Here is a 17,356-nt window from a genome sequence, read left to right as displayed (position 1 = left end):
CCCAACATTTAGGTCATCTGACTATAAATGCAAAATTTATTAGACACAGATGTTTATTACTCAAAATGGAAAGAGGTTGAGTATGGAGACGGGGTGCGTAGGGGAGCCAGGGTTTGGGGAATCAGCCCAATGCAGTGAGGCCATCAGGTCCTTCCTGGGAGCCTTCATTGGGAACAGGACAGAAGCCCCATTTCAGGCCCAGATCCCAATCCCTCCCTAAGTAGGGCACAGTAGAGTGCAGGAGGCAAAGTGGGGAGTCCTTCTAGGGGCCAGTGGAGGATCTGGAATGGTCTGGAGGGAAATGGAAGGGACTTGGGGAAAAACACAGTGGAGGGTGTGGGGTGGGAGGGATGGATAGGGAGACCACTCCAGAGTCTAATTAAAGAAATGTGAAGGGACTGGGGAAATGTAAAGGGAGCTAGGGAGAGGCCATACTGGAAAGCCAGGGGATACGGAGACTCAGGGAGAGAGGCTCAGGCTAAGGCAGGTGGGTGGAGGGGCAGCCATGGAGTGAGTCTCAGTGCAGCAACCAGAGGCCAAGGCCAGCCAAGGAGGTGAGGAAGACCAGGGCCAGGGCCGGAGCCGGCCGGGGGGCTGGGCTGTTGCAGCTGTCCTTGTTGCAGCAGGTGGTGTTATAGGTCAGGCCCAGCTTGTGGTTGGTTTGGTTGAAGGCCTCCCGACAGGGCTCTTCCGGTGTACCACAGCGCAGGTTAGAGAAAACCCACATCTTACCTAGGGGTAGGAGTGGGCAAGGGAGTTAGCTAGGATGGGCATCTGACATGCCTGTGCCCACCTCCCCACCCCACGCACCAGCCAGGCTTCCTGCCTTCCCAGCTCTGCCCCAGCCCTTCCCTTCTTTGTCTCTTCTCAGTCCAGTCTTCCTCTTGCACTTCCTTACCCTGCTGCTCCCACCCCGCCAAATACTGGTACTATCACTTGCTGGCCTTTAGGACTTGGGCCTGTTACTGTCTTTTTGAGGCTGTTTCCTCAGTATTAACAATAGCACCTACACTATAGAGTTGTCATGAACATTAATAGAAACAACGCATGTAATGACATAAGATAGTACCTGGCACATAATCATCTTTGACCAAATAGTAACATTGCTGTAATTCTCTGTTCCAGCCATAGACTCTCCCACCCATCCCCTTTCCCCATTAAAAGTGGGGGTGTTACCGAGGTACACATTTGTTGTCAGGCACTGGTGTCCTGGTTCCAAGAGGCAGGACTGCCGGTCTACACAGCCCAGCACAGGGACCTTGTAGCAGGAGTGGCAGCGAATGTCAGCTGAGGAGACACAAGTCAGGCTGAGGTGATGGGGTGTCTGACTTGCCTATGGATAAGCTGAGCTGGGGGTGGGGGGTGTAGGGTGGAAAAGAGACAGCCATGTAGGTGCTCTGACCAGTTTGTTTCAGTGGGGACAGAGCAGGTGAGTGATGCAGAGAAAGTGGAAAGTGGGCAGCAGGCCCACACCCAAAATATTTTCCTTCACTCCGCCCCATTTGGGCATGAGTCAAGGGGCAGAGCTACAAACACGGGACTGGGAGTAGATGGAATGTGAGGAGACCATGGAGAAGGAATGGGTACATGCTGGGGAGAAGATGAAGACTTGAAATAGGGAGAAATAGTAAAAATAAAAGCCATGGGGACTCCAGCACTGTCAGAAGTGGCTTGGAACTCGAGGCTGGCAAGAAAAGCACCTGCGGTCAGCTTCAGCAGTTTACTCTCCACCTCCTGGGGCTGGCAAGAGCACGGGAAGAGGGGCCAGAACTGAATGGAATCCTCTTGCCCCAGGAGATCTCTGGCAGGAAGGAAAAATATCTCGGAGATGGATCATCAGATTCCATCTTAGCACCAAAATAGAGAGGGTAGGTGCAGAAGGTGGCAACCCCAAAGTTCCTGCTTCAGCTAATTCAAGGTTTGGGCATGCAAGGTGTGGTGAAGGAGGAGTCAGTCTAGGGGTGGAGGAGCCTGGTAAGTATACCTCAGTGAAACCCACCTCACCCGGGGTGAATGGCCCTGGCATCCCCACCCTAAAACGCTCAGGAAAACTCTCTTGTTCCCCAGGAGGCTCTAAGAGGTCATTGGAACCATCCAGAAAGCCTGCATCCCTGGTAAGGGAGAGGGTTTGCAACTCAGGGAGGAGCAGGGGGGAACTAGGAAAGGCCAGGGCTGAGCACCTAAGTCCCTGATGGAGTAGAGGGGGAAGGTGGGGTATAGAAAGAGCCTGGGGCCGGATGCCTAGGCTCTCAGAGGACACTCTGCTGAGCGCAGGAGGTGAGAGGAGAAGGTGGGTAAGCTGGATCCTGGAGGATTGCATCCTGGAGTGGGACGGGCTGTGGTACTAGATATCAGTTTCCAAGAACGGGGCAACTTGGAGTGGGGAACAGGAAACCTGGAGCCCTGGCAGGTGAGAAGAGTGGGTCTTTCTTGGAGGTGGGGAGGAGTGTGATGAATGGAGACCTGGGTCCTTGAGAAATGGAGCAAGGAGCCTGTCACAAGGAGGCCTGGTTTTGGAGGCACAGGAGAGCTGAGCCAGTTGGGGCTTAGGGTGCTTGGGATCCAGAGGAGTGGGTAGTGCAGGGCAGCGGGTAAGGCAAGGTATAAACCAGGTGGGATGAATCAGGTCCCTGGGGCCCCCAGGTGCTCACCTGAGACCCAGCAGAGCAGAGCAGACAGGGTGAGCAACAGAAGGCCTTTCATGGTGAGGGTCCTGAGAATGGTAGCAGCTGCAGCAGCTGACAGAGTAGATTTTCTGGGATCCAGCTCTGAGAGTTGAGCAGCCTTTTTGGAATTTATAATCCCAGAGGCCCCTCCCTTTTCTGCCTCTGGTGGCACCTCCCTCTCCATTTAAACACAGCTGACCAGAGGAAAAGACAAGGGGTGGGGAGCCCTGAGCAGGCCTGGGTTGGGAGTGGGGATGGGCGAGAGGGATGGCAGAGGGTGGTAGGTACCACTAGTGGTCAACTCCATTTTGGTTTGGATTTTAGGCCAAAATTCCCTTCCTGACCCCTAGCTGAGAGTCCTGACTGCCCAGTCCTATTAAGGAGCATCACCAAAGGCCTCTGTGATTTACAATGGCCATGGTGGTAGCTTCTGCTGGTTCCTGGGAAATGGACAATGGGAAGTGGCCCAAGTTGATTGCCAAATTTGGTCCCGGATAGCCATTGGTAGGGGCATGCAGGCAGAAACTGAAGATGGAAGGAGTCAAATTAATTCAGTCCCCACTCTGTGTGCCGGCCCCTGCTCAGCCACAGGATGAAGGGTTTGTGACATCTGGGAGGGCTTCTGTGATGTCATAGCAGCAGAGGAAGGGGCTAGGGCTGCAAGTCCGGGACAGCCACAGCCTGTCTGCTAAGGAGGAGCTGCCTCAGGCCCACTGAAGGTTCCCGGGACCTCACCCTGGCCCCACGTGGGTGTGGCGTGGCCTTGGTTACTCCAGTCCAGTGAGAGCCACTGGAGTCCTAAGTCTTGGGTGTGTGCATTTGTTCCAAAGCACCTCCTCAGTCAAAATCGGCAGAAACTTGGGCAGGGCACCATGAGCGGGGAGGCACAGCGTGGGCACCAAGAAGTGGGGTAGAAGCTAAAATAAGAACAGAAATAGTGGGGGAAAAAAGAATAGAAATAGTAATAGTTTGGTCGGAGTGCAGTCATGTTTACAACTAATTAATCACAATCAGTTACAGATTTCTTTGTTCTTTCTCTACTCCCACTGCTTCACTTTACCAGCCTTAAGGGGGAAAAATAGTAATAATAATGGCAAACACACAGTACTCCTGTGTGTCAGACATTGTTTTAGGCCTTTTAGGTGTATTACTTTTAGTTTCATGTATATTACTTTATTTACGTTTTACCTGTATTACTTTATTCTCACAATACATTACGAGATAGGTGCTTTTATCCCCATTTTACAGGTGAGCAAACAGGCCCAGAGAGGTTAAGCGACTTGTCCACATCACGCAGCCAGTAGCTGGCGAAGTCGGAACTTAAACAGCCGAGCTCCAGAATTTGTGGTGCTCCCAGCCATTTCTACGCTGGAGGAGTTAAGCTGGCGAAAGCGCTTGTGTGAACAGCCCGGGCACAACTTTTAAGTGAGCGTTTTTAAGTGAGCACTGTTTGAGGGCAGTGAGTTTGCCTGGGAGGATTCCCGAAGGGATCTGGGCAGCTGGTGGCCCCGCCCCCGCTCTTATCCGAGCCCCCAGCCCGACCGTCCCCCGCCCCCAGCTTCCCTCCGGTCTCCCCCGCTGATTCACTCGCCACCTCTCCCCACCACATCCCAGCCATGGCCCTGGCTCTGCAGCTGCTGCCTCTGCTGCTCTCCAGGGCCCAGGGGGACCCGGGGGGTAAGCGATCCATGGGAAACTTGTGGATGGGCGAGGAAAGAATGAGGCAGGGGAAGGGGGCGCCTGGGGGTGGAGTGTGTGGGAAGATCCAGAATGGCTGGGCAGAATAGAGGAAAGAAAGAAGACGGGGGTGGGGGTTCGTCTTGTCCTGTGCTCTTGCCCTAACCACCTCCCGCGCCTTTCCCTAGCTTCTCTGGAAGGCCGCCCTGGGGACCGGGTGAATCTCTCCTGCGTAGGGGTCTCGCACCCCATCCGCTGGGCCTGGGCGCCTAGCTTCCCGGCCTGCAAGGGCCTGTCCAAAGGACGCCGCCCGATACTGTGGGCCTCGCCGAGCGGGACCCCCACCGTGCCACCCCTCCAGCCCTTCGCAGGCCGCCTACGCTCCCTGGACCCTGGTATCAAGCGGCTGGAGCTGCTCTTGAGTGCGGGGGACTCGGGCACCTTTTTCTGCAGGGGCCGCCACGAGGACGAGAGCCGTACAGTGCTTCACGTGCTGGGGGACAAGGCCGATTGCAGGACCCCGGGGTCTACCCACGGTAGGTCGAGGACTGAGCGCACGGGGGGGACTTTAACTCAGATACACAAATAGGGGAGGAAGGGGGGACTTGGCTGGGGCTTCCTGAGCGGAAGAGCTAGCTCTCTGTCGTCGTACCCTTGACCTCGGCATCCCTCCCCGCCACGCCGTTCCCACAGGGTCGGTGTATCCCCAGCTCCTGATCCCGCTGCTAGGCGTTGTGCTGGTGCTAGGACTCGGAGCGTTGGGCGTGGTCTGGTGGCTGCGCAGGTGAGCACGAGGGGTGGAGCCTGGTTTAACAGGGTGTGACCAGAGGCGAGAGGGGCAAGAAACAGGACCCGGAACTTCGCTAACGAAAGAGCTAGATCTGGAGCCCAGGCATGGTTTGGAGAAGGATGGAAGAGTCAGAATTTGGGAACGAGGCCACAGGCTGGTGAGTGAAGCCCTGGCTAGAGGAGCGAAGCTAGAAGTGCAGCAGGATCAGACCATGGGCAGGACTGTCTGTGGGGGAGGAGCCTAAGTTGTTTGGCGGGTCTGAGCCTGAAGTTGCTGGGATGTCTTTGCCGCGGATGAGGAGAACCAGCGAGACAGGACTGTTGACTCTCAAAGGCTCTTTTACAACCCCTACAGGCGCTCGCCCCCGCCCCCGCTTCGACCACTCCCCAGATTTGGTGAGACTAACTCCACCCCATTTTCCTTCTCCTACCCGCACATTCCCTACCCCTCGGTTCCCAAGTCTGAGCCTTGCTAGGAGCAGACAAGTTGGTTACCTTCTCTCCATCCTTCAGCTCTGTCCCCCCCACATAGCTCCACTTGTGAAAGCCGAGCCCCAGAGGTCAGTAGAGGAGGAGCACAAGATTCCGGGGAACGTGGACCAGGAGCCGGTAAGGGCATGGGGATGGGAAGGGGGCTGGCCTGAATACCTGAGGAGATTGGACCCAGAAAGAAGCCTAAATGCCAAGGGAGTCAGATTGCTGAGACCATCCTTCCTTCCTCCCTGTACCCCTCCTTCAGAACCTGCTCTATGCGGATCTAGACCATATGGCCCTCAGAAGGCCCTGCCGGCTGTCCACAGTGGTCCCTGCTGATGCCTCCACCATCTATGCAGTCGTAGTTTGAAGGGAAGCCCTTACTCCAAGCCTCCCAAGTAGGGGGCTCCCAGCTCTCTAATAATTCCTCTCCCCTTCTTGACCCCTCACCTGTAAGTGGAAGGCACCATGGGATAGAAATGAGCACTAGGTTGGGAGTCAGAAGACCTGGGTTCCAAGCAATTTCTGCCACTGATCTTGCTCCTTCACTTACTCCCATCTCTCTTATAACTTCCATGTCTCCTTCATCGCTAGTGTCCTCTCTAAACCTGATTAAGCCCTGTCTCCCCATCTTAAGACATCAATAACTCCCAGATAGCTCCCAGATATTCCTCTCTTCCCTTCCCTCCCACAGTCAAGCTTTTCAAACCAAGGGTATACACCTGCCTGTTTCATTTTCTTCTCCTTCACTCTATCCTCACTGTTCATCTGCTGAAATTGTTCATCTGCTCTCCGTAAGCTTGTCAGTGATGTCCTAATGGCCACACCCTGGAGACATTTTTTAGCATTCATCTGGCTTGGCCTTTGAGTACTCCCTTCTTTAAGCTATGTTTTTCTTTGCTGCTGGTGTTTTCTTCCTTCTGTATTCCTCTTCCTTGTTCCCTGTCCCCACAATATTCCCCACCATTCTGTTTGTCCCTTTCTTTCTCCCCTTACCCCCTATCCTGGGAAGCTCTCATCCACAGCCAGTCCTCAGCTTCCACCTCTGCAGATGACACCCAGAACCCTCTCCAGCTCAGATCTCAGATCTGGGATTTCCAAACTGTCCCTCAGAAATCCCACCTGTCTGGCCCCAGGCATATTGTTGTGCCCTGCATGTGAAACCCAACTCATTATCATCTCTCAAACCATTTACTTAATCCTCCTCTGCATGCTCTCTCGATCAACCCTGTTGCCCAAGCCAGAAACTGGGAGTCATGCAAACCTCCTTCCTCTCTCACTCCCACACAATGAGCCATCACATTCTTTCTATCTTAACGTCACTGTCACTGTCGCTGTCAAATCCACACCCTTCTCCAAGCCCAGCGCTACCAGCTGAATGAACTCTCCTCATTTCCTTCCTAGATTACGCATAGCTCCACCTCATCCTCCTACATTTGCCCGCTTTCCTGAAGCCAGAGAGATCCTTCCCAGTCTAACTTGCTCCTTACAGCTCTTATTTCAGAACTGCAGTATTTCTCTCCTTAGCCTTTAGCTCTGGGCCCAAGGGCCTTAGCTTTGGGTACTAGGAGCTACAGCACTTTGTCCACTGACCAGGCCTGTTTCTGTCACTCCACATGGACACAATATGCCTTGGAGAATTCTCACTAGCACCAATGCCTTTGCCCAGTGCAATTCCTTCTTCCTCAATTACCCTTTTCCTTCCTCCCTACTACCTGCCTGGCTAATTCTTATTTATCATCTGGACTCAGTTCAAGTATAGTCATTTCTGGGAAGTTGTTCCTAACCCTCCTTGTCCACCCTTGCATACACTTTGATGCCCTAGGGAGCCCCTTATTTCTCTCATAGAAACAAGCCTTCTGTGAATTGTTCCATTATAACCTGTATTTCAATTTGTAATAAAATTTCATGTACTGTGAGTTCCCTGCCATGAGGAGATTGATCCTTTTAAAATCACTGCTAAGCCTCAGTAAATGAGTGAATGAAAATGAATAACCCTGGAAGCATCATTTCTTCTTCTCTATCAAATAGGGGTGGACTAGTAAACTGCTAGTCTCTGAATCATCTGACATTTAGGTAAATTCAGTTAGTGATCCACCCAGATACTCTCTTCTCTGCCCTGGACATGCTTCCCACAATAGAAATTCTGTCTTTTCCATCTTGTACCCAAGCACCTGTAACAGGGTTGGTTGATGATTCAGTAAGTGCCTATTGAAGGTTTTATGAACGAAAGAGGCCTCTTTCCTAACACTGACCCCAACCTCAGGTTTCAGCCCCACCCATTCCTCTGCCCCAGTAAGATGCCAGCACAGCCCAGTCTAAAAGGTCAATTCTATTTTATTGGTTCTGAGAGACAGTATTAGCCCAGTGGCCTCATCCTTTTTCCCACATTATGCCCTCCCCTCTTCTTGGGGCCCTCTCCCCACTACTACCTACTCACCGTTTTCTATCTAATCCTCCTTCCCCTTCTACTATCTATGCTGCCCTGCCCCTGGCCAGCGAGGATCCCAAGGCCAGGCCCTTAGCTGTGGGGGCGTGTGCTGAGCACCAGGCAGAGGGAGCTGAGCCCAGCACCAGCCTTCTCCAGTTCAGAGCAGGACACAGGTACCAGGGTGATGTCAGAGAGCTTCTGCAGTGCCTGCAGGGAGGACATGGAGTGGGGAGAGGGGAGTAAGACCTTGAGGCCAGAGCCAAGGCCCCCTTCCAGCCAGCTCCAAGTGGCCCCACTTAGGTTTCTAGAGAAGATAACCCCCCCCCCCCCCATCCTTTCTCCCACTAGGAAAGCCTGAGATTCCTTTCTCTGGCTTCTGGTAGTAGTGGAGCTCCTGCCTTCCCTCACCTCCTGGCTGTTGGGCAGGTCCCCACCTCCACGGTGCAGAAGGAAAGGCGGTGCACCGGGCAACCCAGGACGAAGAAAGAGACAGTCAGCGGCTGCATCATCTGGGAGGGTCAGGGAAGCGTATGGGTGATCTGTCAGCACTGCCATTGCCTGGGGGAGAGGAAGCAGGAAGAGTTCAAATCTCAGAGCCTGTCCACAATTGTGTCTGCCTGCCCTACCACCACTAAGGGCCAGGGACAGAGTTACACGTGTGGAATGATAATCATAGCAAGCAATGTGTCAGACACTGTCCTGAGCACTTTAGTTACCTTTGCTAATTTCCACCTCAGTCTTACATGCAGTTCTTTTCACCTGAAACCCTTTTCTCCCCCTCTTCAGTTCCCACTTGTCTTTCTCATTCATCCTTGAAGAGCAAGTTAATCGCCCCTGGTCCGCGGTCTCCCAGCTCCCTGCTCGACTGTTGTAACTTTTTGTTTACTCGCGTGTTCTTTCATACTAGATGGACAGCCCGGTGAGGACAGGGGTTGGGACTAATGTCCTAAGCCTCCCAGCTCCCCGCCTTCGCGGCCGGAGCCACGCCCACTTTCGTGGGCCCCGCCCCTTCTCACCCTGACAGCCTTTTGGGCAGCGTCACTGCTGCCTGCCATCACAGTGCGGGGTCCCCCCATGCCGCAGAGGCCGCGCAGGTGGGAGGAGCCCGAAACCGGCACAGTGGAGACTGCGAAGTCCTGGTGAGAGCAAGGCGAGGCATTCAGGGGGGCGTTGGGGTGAGAGGATACCCTCAAACATAGGCTGTTCTCAGGCTCTCTCTCCTCGGCGGGCCCCCAGACCCCTCCGACCCCCACCTGCGCCCTGCTCCCTCCCAAGGATGGTCACGTTCCTCACCCGGAACGTGTCCGCCACGATCTCAGCTCCTCGGTGATTGGTCCACTTGGAGAGGCCTACGAAAAACTCCCGGCCTGAGCCCGGGAGGTCGCGGAGGTTTGAGGGTGGAGCGAATTGGAAACAAGGCCGAGACAGTCCAGACTCTGCTTCCCTTGCCAAGACCCAGGGGTGCCGGCCCCCCAGCCTCACCGGTGAAGAGAACGTCGGTGCCATCCAGCGTTGCGTTCTCGTCACCCATCTCCACAATTCGGAGCCCCAGGTCCTGGAGGGCTTTGCGGACTCCATCGACCTTATGGCAGAAGAGGGTCCCGGGCTGAGATCCCCATCCCCAATTCTTCCCCAAAGCCCGGATATCCAGCTTCTCCCGCCCTTTGCCCTACCACACCCGCGCCCTGGCGCTCACCTCCGGCCTGCGGGCGGGGCTCCAGGGCCGTGTGATTAGGGCCGTATCCCCTTGGATCACGGCCGTGTCCCCGAGCAGCGGTCCTAGCGGCAGCGACTCCTCAGGAGGCAGTTCTAGCAGCTGCAGTCCCAGTCGCTGCCTCAGTTTACCCCCCAACACCCCGTGCTCCCTTTGAGCTTTGGCCAGATCCAGAGCCGGAAGGCCAGCCCCAGCACCCTCCCCGGACGCCAGGCTTTCCGGGACCCCCCGGATCAGGGCATGGGAGCAGCGACCCAGCCCCTCCCCCGGCGTCCCCATCCCATCCACACAAACGCCCCCTCCGGCCGCGCTGATTTCTTAGTTTTCTCTCTTTTTATTTCACCTGTCTGGGAGAAGAAACAGAAAAGGGGTAGGCAGAGAAAGACATGCAGAGAAGGACGTGGGGGTGGTTAAGAGCGCCCGGGTCTTCCTCCTGCCATCACTGGGCGCCCCTCCCACTCCGCCCCACCCCCTCCAGACCTTCGTGTCCTGTCAACCCCACTCCTCCCCGCACCCTAGTGGGTCTGCTTCTTTAAGAGGAGTCTGAGGGACAGGACTGGGATCCCTAATCTCCAAAACACCTGTTGCCCCTGCTCGGGGGCTTGAGGTCCCCGCCGGGCGCCCCTCTTGGCAGCCGCTAGGATGCGCTCACTCCCCAAAAATGCAGCAGCCCCGCCCCCTTAACCCTCAGCTGCTCGCTGCCGGACAGACCCGAAGTCAGGCCAGGGACCCACAGGGGTTATGGAACAGGAGGAGAAAGCTGGGGAGAGAGTCAGGGCTGGGGGATGGAAATCCTGGATGCCCGAACGACGAAGGAAGAGAGAGACGGGGGAGGCGGGGGAGGGGTGGTTGGAATTAGAGCGTAAGGAGTTAAGCATCCTCTCTCCACCCCGGCCGGTCACGCTGCCCCTAGCGCGACCCAGTATAAACCAGACCGAGTCCCGAAGGACTGGGAGAGGTCTAAAACGAAATCCGAGGGGCGGAAGCGGGGCGTGGTTCTCGGGCGCGGGCGCCACTCCCGGCTCCAGGACCCCGTTCCCCTGTCCATCTTCCCCCAAAGTCCACCCCGCCCAACTCCACACCCAAATGCCGGTCCCCCTCACTCTCCGTCTGGTGCAGGCACAGGCCTGGCACCCTCAAACTCCGGCCCCCGTATAGTCCGGGGGACACCCCCCACCCGACTCACCTCCAGCGGCCACCCCCACTCCTGCTGCTCTGTGATCTCGGCCGGGGCCCCACCCCCCGAGGACAGAGTTGGTGGAAAAAGGAGTCTTAATCTTCAAGCTTCGGGGACTGGGAGCTCTGGCTTTTGGGGGTCCCTGGGTAGGCGAACTCATGTACTAAGATGGGGCGGGGGCGCGACGGGTCTGGCGGCTCCGGGGCATTGTCTAAGCGGGACGGGGCGGGGCTCCCCGAAGCCACGCCCATTCCGTCTTGCTTTGCCGCGCCCATTCCACCCGGACGGCGCCCCCCTTTTCCGAACTCAGCACCGCCCCGCGAGCACTGCCCAGGCCCACCCACATCTGGCCTGCCCTGCTGGCGGGGCTGCAAATGCGGCATGGACCACAGGAAAGAGCTACGATGGGCCGGCACTGAAGATGGCAGCCTCACCACGAATACACCCACCCCCTTTTTAATTCCTGGCTTCTGCCCTGAGCTCAAGATCACTGGCCCACCCCTCATTCCGTGTCACCCACACTTCAAGACCTCTTTGTATAAATACAACACTTGATTTTCATTCTGTATTTTATTACTGAAATACATTGTCCTACCCACCCCACCCCACAATAAAAATCTCACCCAGGTCCCCTATCCTTTTCCCTCATCCCCCCACCTCCCAGCCCCCCTCTGCACAAGTGCTCCAGGATTCCCTGCCAACTGGCCATTTTGGAGTGTGTCCTTTAGGTAGCAATGTGGAAACCACCAAGGGCCTTTGTGGAGAAGATGGAGGGAGGTGAGGGATCCCCAGGAGATGCTTATTTGAGGGCCTTGGCCACTTGCTCATAGGCCAGTTCTATCTCCTCATCATCTGGACAGGTGGAGGCAAATTCTTCCCGAGCATAGGCATTGCTCAAGTACCGGTGCACTCCCCGAAAGGCCTCTGGGATGGTAAATCCCCGGTACTTCTTACACACCACCTGGGGGTGGGGAGAGGAGAGAGACCAACTTGTAAGCTCCTGAGAAGCCATGATGACTGCCATGCTGCTGGTCTTTCCCTTCTCCCAAGGCTACATAATAAAATCCAGCCTTCTTGTCCAGGAATTGAAGAACCTTCACCATCTGGCTTCTCTTCCTACTGATTTTTATCTCCCACATGAATCATCTTCTCCAATCCGCTTTCTCAATTCCTCACTGTCTTATAGTGTCTTCACTCCTCCACTTACTGAGATCCTGGACATTAAAACCAGCCCCTTTCCAGACCACTCCAATCCATAGTGCTACTTTTCTCCTCTTGAGTTTTAAAAAAATTGAGTTATAATTCACATACCATAAAATTCTCCTCCTGAATTTCCAGTGACTTTTGTCTGTATTTTTCATCTGTCAATTAGTCATGTATCATTATTTAACCTTCATATTCTGTCTTCTCAGTTAGATTTCAACACTTTGAAGTCAAGGACTAATCACCATACATCTTTGTGTCTTTGAATGCCTAATACAGATGTTCAGTACACAGTAGTGGTGGTAGACTGACATTGGGCCCATGTTGCACACACTAAATCATAGCTTTGAAGCTGTGACAAAAACATGGGAACCAGCAGTTTTCAACTTTAAAAAGAGGAAGTGGAAACTGAAGCTATAAAGAGAGTAAAAGCTTTGACTTTAGGAAAAGCCTGCTCTGTCTCATCTGGGGATTTGGCGGTGATATAGAGACAAGAAGAGCATTCTTTTTTTTTTTTTCCTTTTTGTCTTTTTTCGTGACCAGTAATGGGATCGCAACACTCGGTGTCGCGCCTGTACTGCGACCGGCAACGGGACTGCAACCCTCGGTGTCGCGCCCGCACCGCGCTCAACCAGTGAGCGGACCGGTCTCTATATGGGATCCGAACCCTCAGCGGGAGCGCTGCCACACTCCCAAGTGCCGCACTCTACCGAGTGTGCCACCGGGCCGGCCCAAGAAGAGCATTCTTAAAAGTAATATTGGGATGTGTTACTCTTAGCCAGTCTGTTTGCACCCATGCCTTGCATCATGAAATGTAATTCTCTCAAGCAGGAGTCTTGCCAGCAATGACTGTGGAAAAGGACTGGGGTGGGGTCTGCCATTGGTAGCAATCAATGGATACCACCCTAAGAAAAGTCACCTTTGGGGCCGGCCTGTGGCTCACTAAGGAGAGTGCGGTGCTGATAACACCAAGGCCACGGGTTCGGATCCCATATAGGGATGGCCGGTTCGCTTACTGGCTGAGCGTGGTGCTGACAGCACCAAGTCAAGGGTTAAGATCCCCTTACCGGTCATCTTTAAAAAAAAAAAAAAAAAAAAAAAAAAGAGCCATCCCAGTGGCCATCCTCTTCTCCTACAATAACCACCTACCTGTACTATGTGGAGTTTTGGCAATAGGTTGCAGTCAGCCAGAGTGAGCTCATTGCCATCCAGAAACTTCCTCTGAGAAATGCCTTCATCTTCAGCACTGGTCTCATCCACTTCTTCTGGGAGAGGAGATGTCAAGTAATTGTCTAAAACCTTCAGTGCTTTCAGGAGCCCCTTCTCCAGATCTGTGAAAGAGAGGGAATTGGTAAGAACTTCAGGAGAAGACCAACACAGTCATCCAAGAAAGCCCAGGTGGGGTGGATATTAATGGTGAGACCAGATAAAAATAATAATAGCTCACACTAATGTAATTAGTTTTTTTTTTTTTTTTTTTTTTAAAAAAAGATGACCGGTAAGGGGATCTTAACCCTTGACTTGGTGTTGTCAGCACCACGCTCAGCCAGTGAGCGAACCGGCCATCCCTATATAGGATCCAAACCCGGGGCCTTGGTGTTATCAGCACCGCACTCTCCCGAGTGAGCCACGGGCCGGCCCATAATTAGTTTTCTATGTGTTATTCTAAGCCCTTTACCTACAATAACTCATCTAATTCTCACATCAACCCGGGAAATAGGTATTGTTATCCTCATTTTGTAGACCTTGAAATGGATTTAACAGCAAAGTTAAGCGAATGGCTCAAAGTCACACAGCTACTTGAAATTGCACTCAGGTAGCCTGGATCTAGAGTCATTGCTCAATAGAACCCTATTCTGCCAGAAAACAGGCCAGAAGCCAATTAATGTCCCCAGTGGGGCAAAAGAAGGTAGGGAACAGATGAGAGAGGCTTAAAAGTCTTGGCCAAGGCCGGCCAGTTAGCTCAGCTGGTTAGAATGCAGTGTTATAACATCAAGATCAAGAGTTCAGATCCCCATATTGACCAGCTGCCAAAAAAATAAAAGTCTCGGCCGATGAGAATTCAGGGATATATAGAGGTAAATCAAAAATGGGGGGCTCGGAGAGGTTTGCCAACTTCTGCTTCATCTCCCTGATGTCTGAACTTTCAGGTGTCCCTAATGCCTCCCAACTCCCGGGTTTTCTCTATTCCACCCAGGACCCACTCCTCAGACCCACAAGACTCACTGTCATTGAGTGCTGGGTTTGAATTCTTGATGTAGGCAGAAAATTTGGCAAATACGTCCAGCCCAGCCGTGTTGGACTCAGGGTTCAGAGCTGCCAGCTTGGGGTACCTAAAAGCCAATGGGAAAAATGAGGTACGATATCTTCCTGGGAGAAGCCTTGGCTAGCTCCCCTGCCCCAGCCCTAACACCATCTCTCTGTTTTCTATTTCTTCAATCTCTCTTTTTCTCAGTATCTCCCAGATCCTCCTCTCATTACCGAATGCCCCTGTACCTGGGAGGGCACAGCACTGCCTCCAGAAATTCCTCAATCTTGTTGGTGTCTGTGTGCACTTCGGTGCCATACAACAGGAATGGGAGCTGCCCTCCTGGGCACAGCTTTTGCACTGTCTCTGTCCGCCTGGAGAAGGGGCCGGGCATCAGGACAGGAAAAGGGGATCAGAGAAAACCAGAAAGGGGAGATGGAGGGATGTCGGAAGAGAAAGGGGCTCCAGGAGGAGGTGAAAAAGGTTCAAGATGAAAGGACTGGGGTGAATGAGTGTGTGTATGCATGCATGTGTATGCAAAGGGAGTTTAGAGGAATAGAAGTGGGCCCACCTCTTGGTATCAACGGTGGTGACGTTGAAGGTGACTCCCTTGAGCCAGAGCACCATGAACAGTCTCTGGGAGAAGGGGCAGTTCCCAATCTTGGCCCCATCACTGCCAGCCTGAAAAGCAACCCCCCCGACCAAGGTTAGGCCTTGTGCACCCTGCCCATCCCCTGGCCATTCTCTTCATCCCCTACTCCCAGACCACCTGTTCTCTGCCTAGTCATGACACATACACTATTCCCCCATTAAAAGCTCTCCCAGGAACTGGGTTCTTCACCCTTGGGCCTGGATCAAATCTAAGGCAGATCAATGGAAAACTTTTCTGCAAAGGCAGGCTTCTGGTTCCCCAGAGACTGAGGGCAAGTGGGAGGTAGGCAGAGGGAAGGGGTGTTGGAGAACTTGGGGGATCTGAAACCTAGAGAGGGAAAGGTGTGCGACTTTGGTGAGGCCACAGTTATAGGCTAGAGGCCTGGATTCCTGAACAGAGTAGAGCCTGAGGACAGGAGAGGTAGGGCAGGGTGTGGAAGCCAAGAGTTCTGGTTCACTACACCTCCACCACCCAAGCTGTTTCTGGAAGCTGGCTGGGCAGTCAAGGGGTCCTGAGCCTCATTCTAGAGATGTAGAGGACTTGCAGAGAGGGGCTGCCCTCTAACTGGCAAGTGGTGATCTAATTCCACCAAAGGACACCTCCCCCTAAGCTGAGGGTGATTCATCTCTCTGTGTCTCCGGCCTCAGCAGCTTCCTTCCTGACAAGGAAGTGGGGGCAGGGACTTGTGAGGCTATGGCTGAGCCGCTAAGGCCACCCCAACCCCCTCACTGCCGGGGTCTCCCAGCACAAGTCCTCTGACTCCAGATAATCTTCCTTACACAGGACACAGGGCCAGAATCTGCGGCACAGCCTCACCCCAGAGTAAAAATAGCCCCGGAGGCGAACGTGAGGGTGAGGTGGGGACCACACCTAAGGGGGTGGACCCAGGCTTGCGTTGACCTCACTGGGCCTAGGGAGAGGGAATGGCTGTCCGAGAAACCCGAGCAGAAAGGAAAGGGAGAAACAGGCAGGAACAAAGAAAAACAGGATGAACAGAAGGGGAAAGTGGAGAGAAAGGAGGCAGGAAAGTAGAAGGTGGAGAGAATGTGCAAACAGGAAAACACAGACTGAGCAGGGAGAAGAGGACACCAAAGAAGGGAGGGAGGACACAGAGAAGAGGTCCCAAGACTGGGAAAGAATGCAGGGCCCGTGGGGAGGAATCGGAGAGGGAACGGGGCACACATAGTGAAGGCTGCTGCCTGTGGTTTTGATACCCAAATGCCATGGGCCACCTCTCCACAACCACACCCAGAGAGAGGAGAGTTGGGGCAAGTCTTTTCTCCTGCCTCTACAACCCCAGATCCTAAATGCCCTAACCCAGCTCTCCTCCTCCTTCTGATGTTTCTTCCATCAATTCTCACTGTAGCTACTGCTAAACTCTCATCTCCTTGACGCCTCCCTTTCTCTTGCTTCCCCGAGTCCTGGGGATATTCCTTATCACACCCCATCACCTCTCCAGCCCTGCGTCTTGAACTCTGCTCCCACTCTTCTCTCTCCTTCCACCCACCAATTCTTCCCACTTTACTTCTTCCCACTCCCAGGCCTCTCTCAACACACCCTCTTCCTTGAAATCACCCCCCCACACACCCCCTTCTCCTCCACTACACCCCTCACCCTTCAATCTTCTCCTAGGGCCACATGTCCTATCTGCTGTTTCCCTCTGTCCCTCCCCAAATCTTCTGGGCTCCCATTGCCCCTTTCTCACCCAGACCTTCCACCAGCTCATTCCCCGCCCTAGTCTCATTCCTGGGAACTCTCCTTTTTCTCTCCCTTCCCTTCCTTTAAGCTGCTGGAAATGTGTACTATTTTACAAACTTCGGGGTTGATCATAGAACTCTCATAACCAGCTTAAAAGTTAATTGTCTTCCCCTCCCAAAACTCTCCTGTCCCCAAAAGATTGCACGTGGGCTTGGAGGTGGGGGTCAAGGAGGGAGGGGATTGGGGAGTTAAGGCCGTAGCTGGGGAAAAATGAGAGTTGGCTTCCAGGAATTCAGGTGGCCAAAGAGAGAGAAGGTGTTCTTACCTTCACGAACAATTCGACCTGTGGTTGTTCTTCAGCCATGGTTGTCTCAGGGACCAGGAAGCCGCCGTCACTGGGGGAACTGGGAGGGGCTGGGGCCAGGGAAGGCGGGTCTCACAGTCAGGGATTCTCTCCCTCAGACCTAGGGCTGTCCCTTCAGCGCAACACAAGCCCAGTCAGACTCACTCACTCCAGACACGGCCTCCCCACTAGCCCAGCGCACTCCACACCTAGCTCCTCCAGTTTAGTCCCCTCCTGGGCTGGATCGCAGAGCAGCTGACTCACCAACCGGCCCCACCCTGAAC

General features: G+C 54.0%; 4 protein-coding genes across 7 annotated transcripts; 1 reads left to right on the top strand and 3 right to left on the bottom strand.

Moving 5' to 3' along the window:
* Positions 1 to 343: 343 nt before the first annotated feature.
* LY6G6C (lymphocyte antigen 6 complex, locus G6C) lies at positions 344 to 2,762 on the bottom strand. The gene is made up of 3 exons (XM_008575047.1): positions 2,652 to 2,762; positions 1,177 to 1,287; positions 344 to 732 (listed from the first exon to the last, which is right to left on the bottom strand). Exons 1-3 carry the CDS (start codon positions 2,701 to 2,703, stop codon positions 518 to 520), a joined length of 378 nt encoding a protein of 125 aa, XP_008573269.1. The 5' UTR covers positions 2,704 to 2,762; the 3' UTR covers positions 344 to 517.
* A 1,486-nt stretch (positions 2,763 to 4,248) lies between these two features.
* LOC103592364 (chromosome unknown open reading frame, human C6orf25) lies at positions 4,249 to 7,598 on the top strand. 4 transcript variants are annotated; one of them, XM_008575043.1, is made up of 6 exons: positions 4,249 to 4,343; positions 4,532 to 4,879; positions 5,037 to 5,127; positions 5,488 to 5,528; positions 5,665 to 5,741; positions 5,872 to 7,598. In XM_008575043.1, the coding sequence occupies exons 1-6, from the start codon at positions 4,283 to 4,285 to the stop codon at positions 5,974 to 5,976; spliced, it is 723 nt and encodes a 240-aa protein (XP_008573265.1). In that variant the 5' UTR covers positions 4,249 to 4,282; the 3' UTR covers positions 5,977 to 7,598. The 4 variants fall into 4 exon arrangements, with proteins under 4 accessions (XP_008573265.1, XP_008573266.1, XP_008573268.1 ...); XM_008575044.1 differs by having other exon boundaries at positions 5,646 to 5,741; XM_008575046.1 differs by lacking the exon at positions 5,037 to 5,127 and having other exon boundaries at positions 4,283 to 4,343; positions 5,646 to 5,741.
* A 327-nt stretch (positions 7,599 to 7,925) lies between these two features.
* On the bottom strand, positions 7,926 to 11,367 carry DDAH2 (dimethylarginine dimethylaminohydrolase 2). The gene is made up of 7 exons (XM_008575042.1): positions 10,938 to 11,367; positions 9,734 to 10,098; positions 9,520 to 9,619; positions 9,331 to 9,404; positions 9,054 to 9,173; positions 8,446 to 8,595; positions 7,926 to 8,244 (listed from the first exon to the last, which is right to left on the bottom strand). The coding sequence occupies exons 2-7, from the start codon at positions 10,028 to 10,030 to the stop codon at positions 8,128 to 8,130; spliced, it is 858 nt and encodes a 285-aa protein (XP_008573264.1). The 5' UTR covers positions 10,031 to 10,098; positions 10,938 to 11,367; the 3' UTR covers positions 7,926 to 8,127.
* Positions 11,368 to 11,467: 100 nt separating this feature from the next.
* Positions 11,468 to 17,356, bottom strand: CLIC1 (chloride intracellular channel 1). The gene is made up of 6 exons (XM_008575041.1): positions 17,055 to 17,356; positions 14,951 to 15,060; positions 14,628 to 14,753; positions 14,358 to 14,464; positions 13,281 to 13,462; positions 11,468 to 11,889 (listed from the first exon to the last, which is right to left on the bottom strand). The coding sequence occupies exons 1-6, from the start codon at positions 17,091 to 17,093 to the stop codon at positions 11,728 to 11,730; spliced, it is 726 nt and encodes a 241-aa protein (XP_008573263.1). The 5' UTR covers positions 17,094 to 17,356; the 3' UTR covers positions 11,468 to 11,727.

Source organism: Galeopterus variegatus, unplaced genomic scaffold (genome assembly GCF_000696425.1).
Source record: "Galeopterus variegatus unplaced genomic scaffold, G_variegatus-3.0.2 Scaffold1130, whole genome shotgun sequence".
NCBI lineage: Eukaryota > Metazoa > Chordata > Mammalia > Dermoptera > Cynocephalidae > Galeopterus > Galeopterus variegatus.
The sequence above is the reverse complement of the archived record's forward strand: the minus strand, read 5'-3'. Positions and strand labels throughout refer to the sequence as shown.

What these genes read in the sequence shown, in the direction of transcription:
- LOC103592364 (XM_008575043.1), top strand. Translation starts at nt 4,283, where the DNA reads ATGGCCCTGGCTCTGCAGCTGCTGCCTCTGCTGCTCTCCAGGGCCCAG. An exon ending in GTGGTCTGGTGGCTGCGCAG is followed by an intron (nt 5,128 to 5,487) that starts GTGAGCACGAGG and finishes CAACCCCTACAG; the next exon opens with GCGCTCGCCCCCGCCCCCGC. An exon ending in GGAACGTGGACCAGGAGCCG is followed by an intron (nt 5,742 to 5,871) that starts GTAAGGGCATGG and finishes CCCCTCCTTCAG; the next exon opens with AACCTGCTCTATGCGGATCT.
- DDAH2 (XM_008575042.1), bottom strand. Translation starts at nt 10,030, where the DNA reads ATGGGGACGCCGGGGGAGGGGCTGGGTCGCTGCTCCCATGCCCTGATC. An exon ending in CTGCCCAAAAGGCTGTCAGG is followed by an intron (nt 8,596 to 9,053) that starts GTGAGAAGGGGC and finishes CCTCTCCCCCAG; the next exon opens with GCAATGGCAGTGCTGACAGA. An exon ending in ACCTGCCCAACAGCCAGGAG is followed by an intron (nt 8,245 to 8,445) that starts GTGAGGGAAGGC and finishes TCCTCCCTGCAG; the next exon opens with GCACTGCAGAAGCTCTCTGA.
- LY6G6C (XM_008575047.1), bottom strand. Translation starts at nt 2,703, where the DNA reads ATGAAAGGCCTTCTGTTGCTCACCCTGTCTGCTCTGCTCTGCTGGGTC. An exon ending in TCTGCTCTGCTGGGTCTCAG is followed by an intron (nt 1,288 to 2,651) that starts GTGAGCACCTGG and finishes GTGTCTCCTCAG; the next exon opens with CTGACATTCGCTGCCACTCC. An exon ending in GACAACAAATGTGTACCTCG is followed by an intron (nt 733 to 1,176) that starts GTAACACCCCCA and finishes TCCTACCCCTAG; the next exon opens with GTAAGATGTGGGTTTTCTCT.
- CLIC1 (XM_008575041.1), bottom strand. Translation starts at nt 17,093, where the DNA reads ATGGCTGAAGAACAACCACAGGTCGAATTGTTCGTGAAG. An exon ending in ACCACCGTTGATACCAAGAG is followed by an intron (nt 14,754 to 14,950) that starts GTGGGCCCACTT and finishes CCCCTTCTCCAG; the next exon opens with GCGGACAGAGACAGTGCAAA. An exon ending in AAACCCAGCACTCAATGACA is followed by an intron (nt 13,463 to 14,357) that starts GTGAGTCTTGTG and finishes TCTCTTTCACAG; the next exon opens with ATCTGGAGAAGGGGCTCCTG.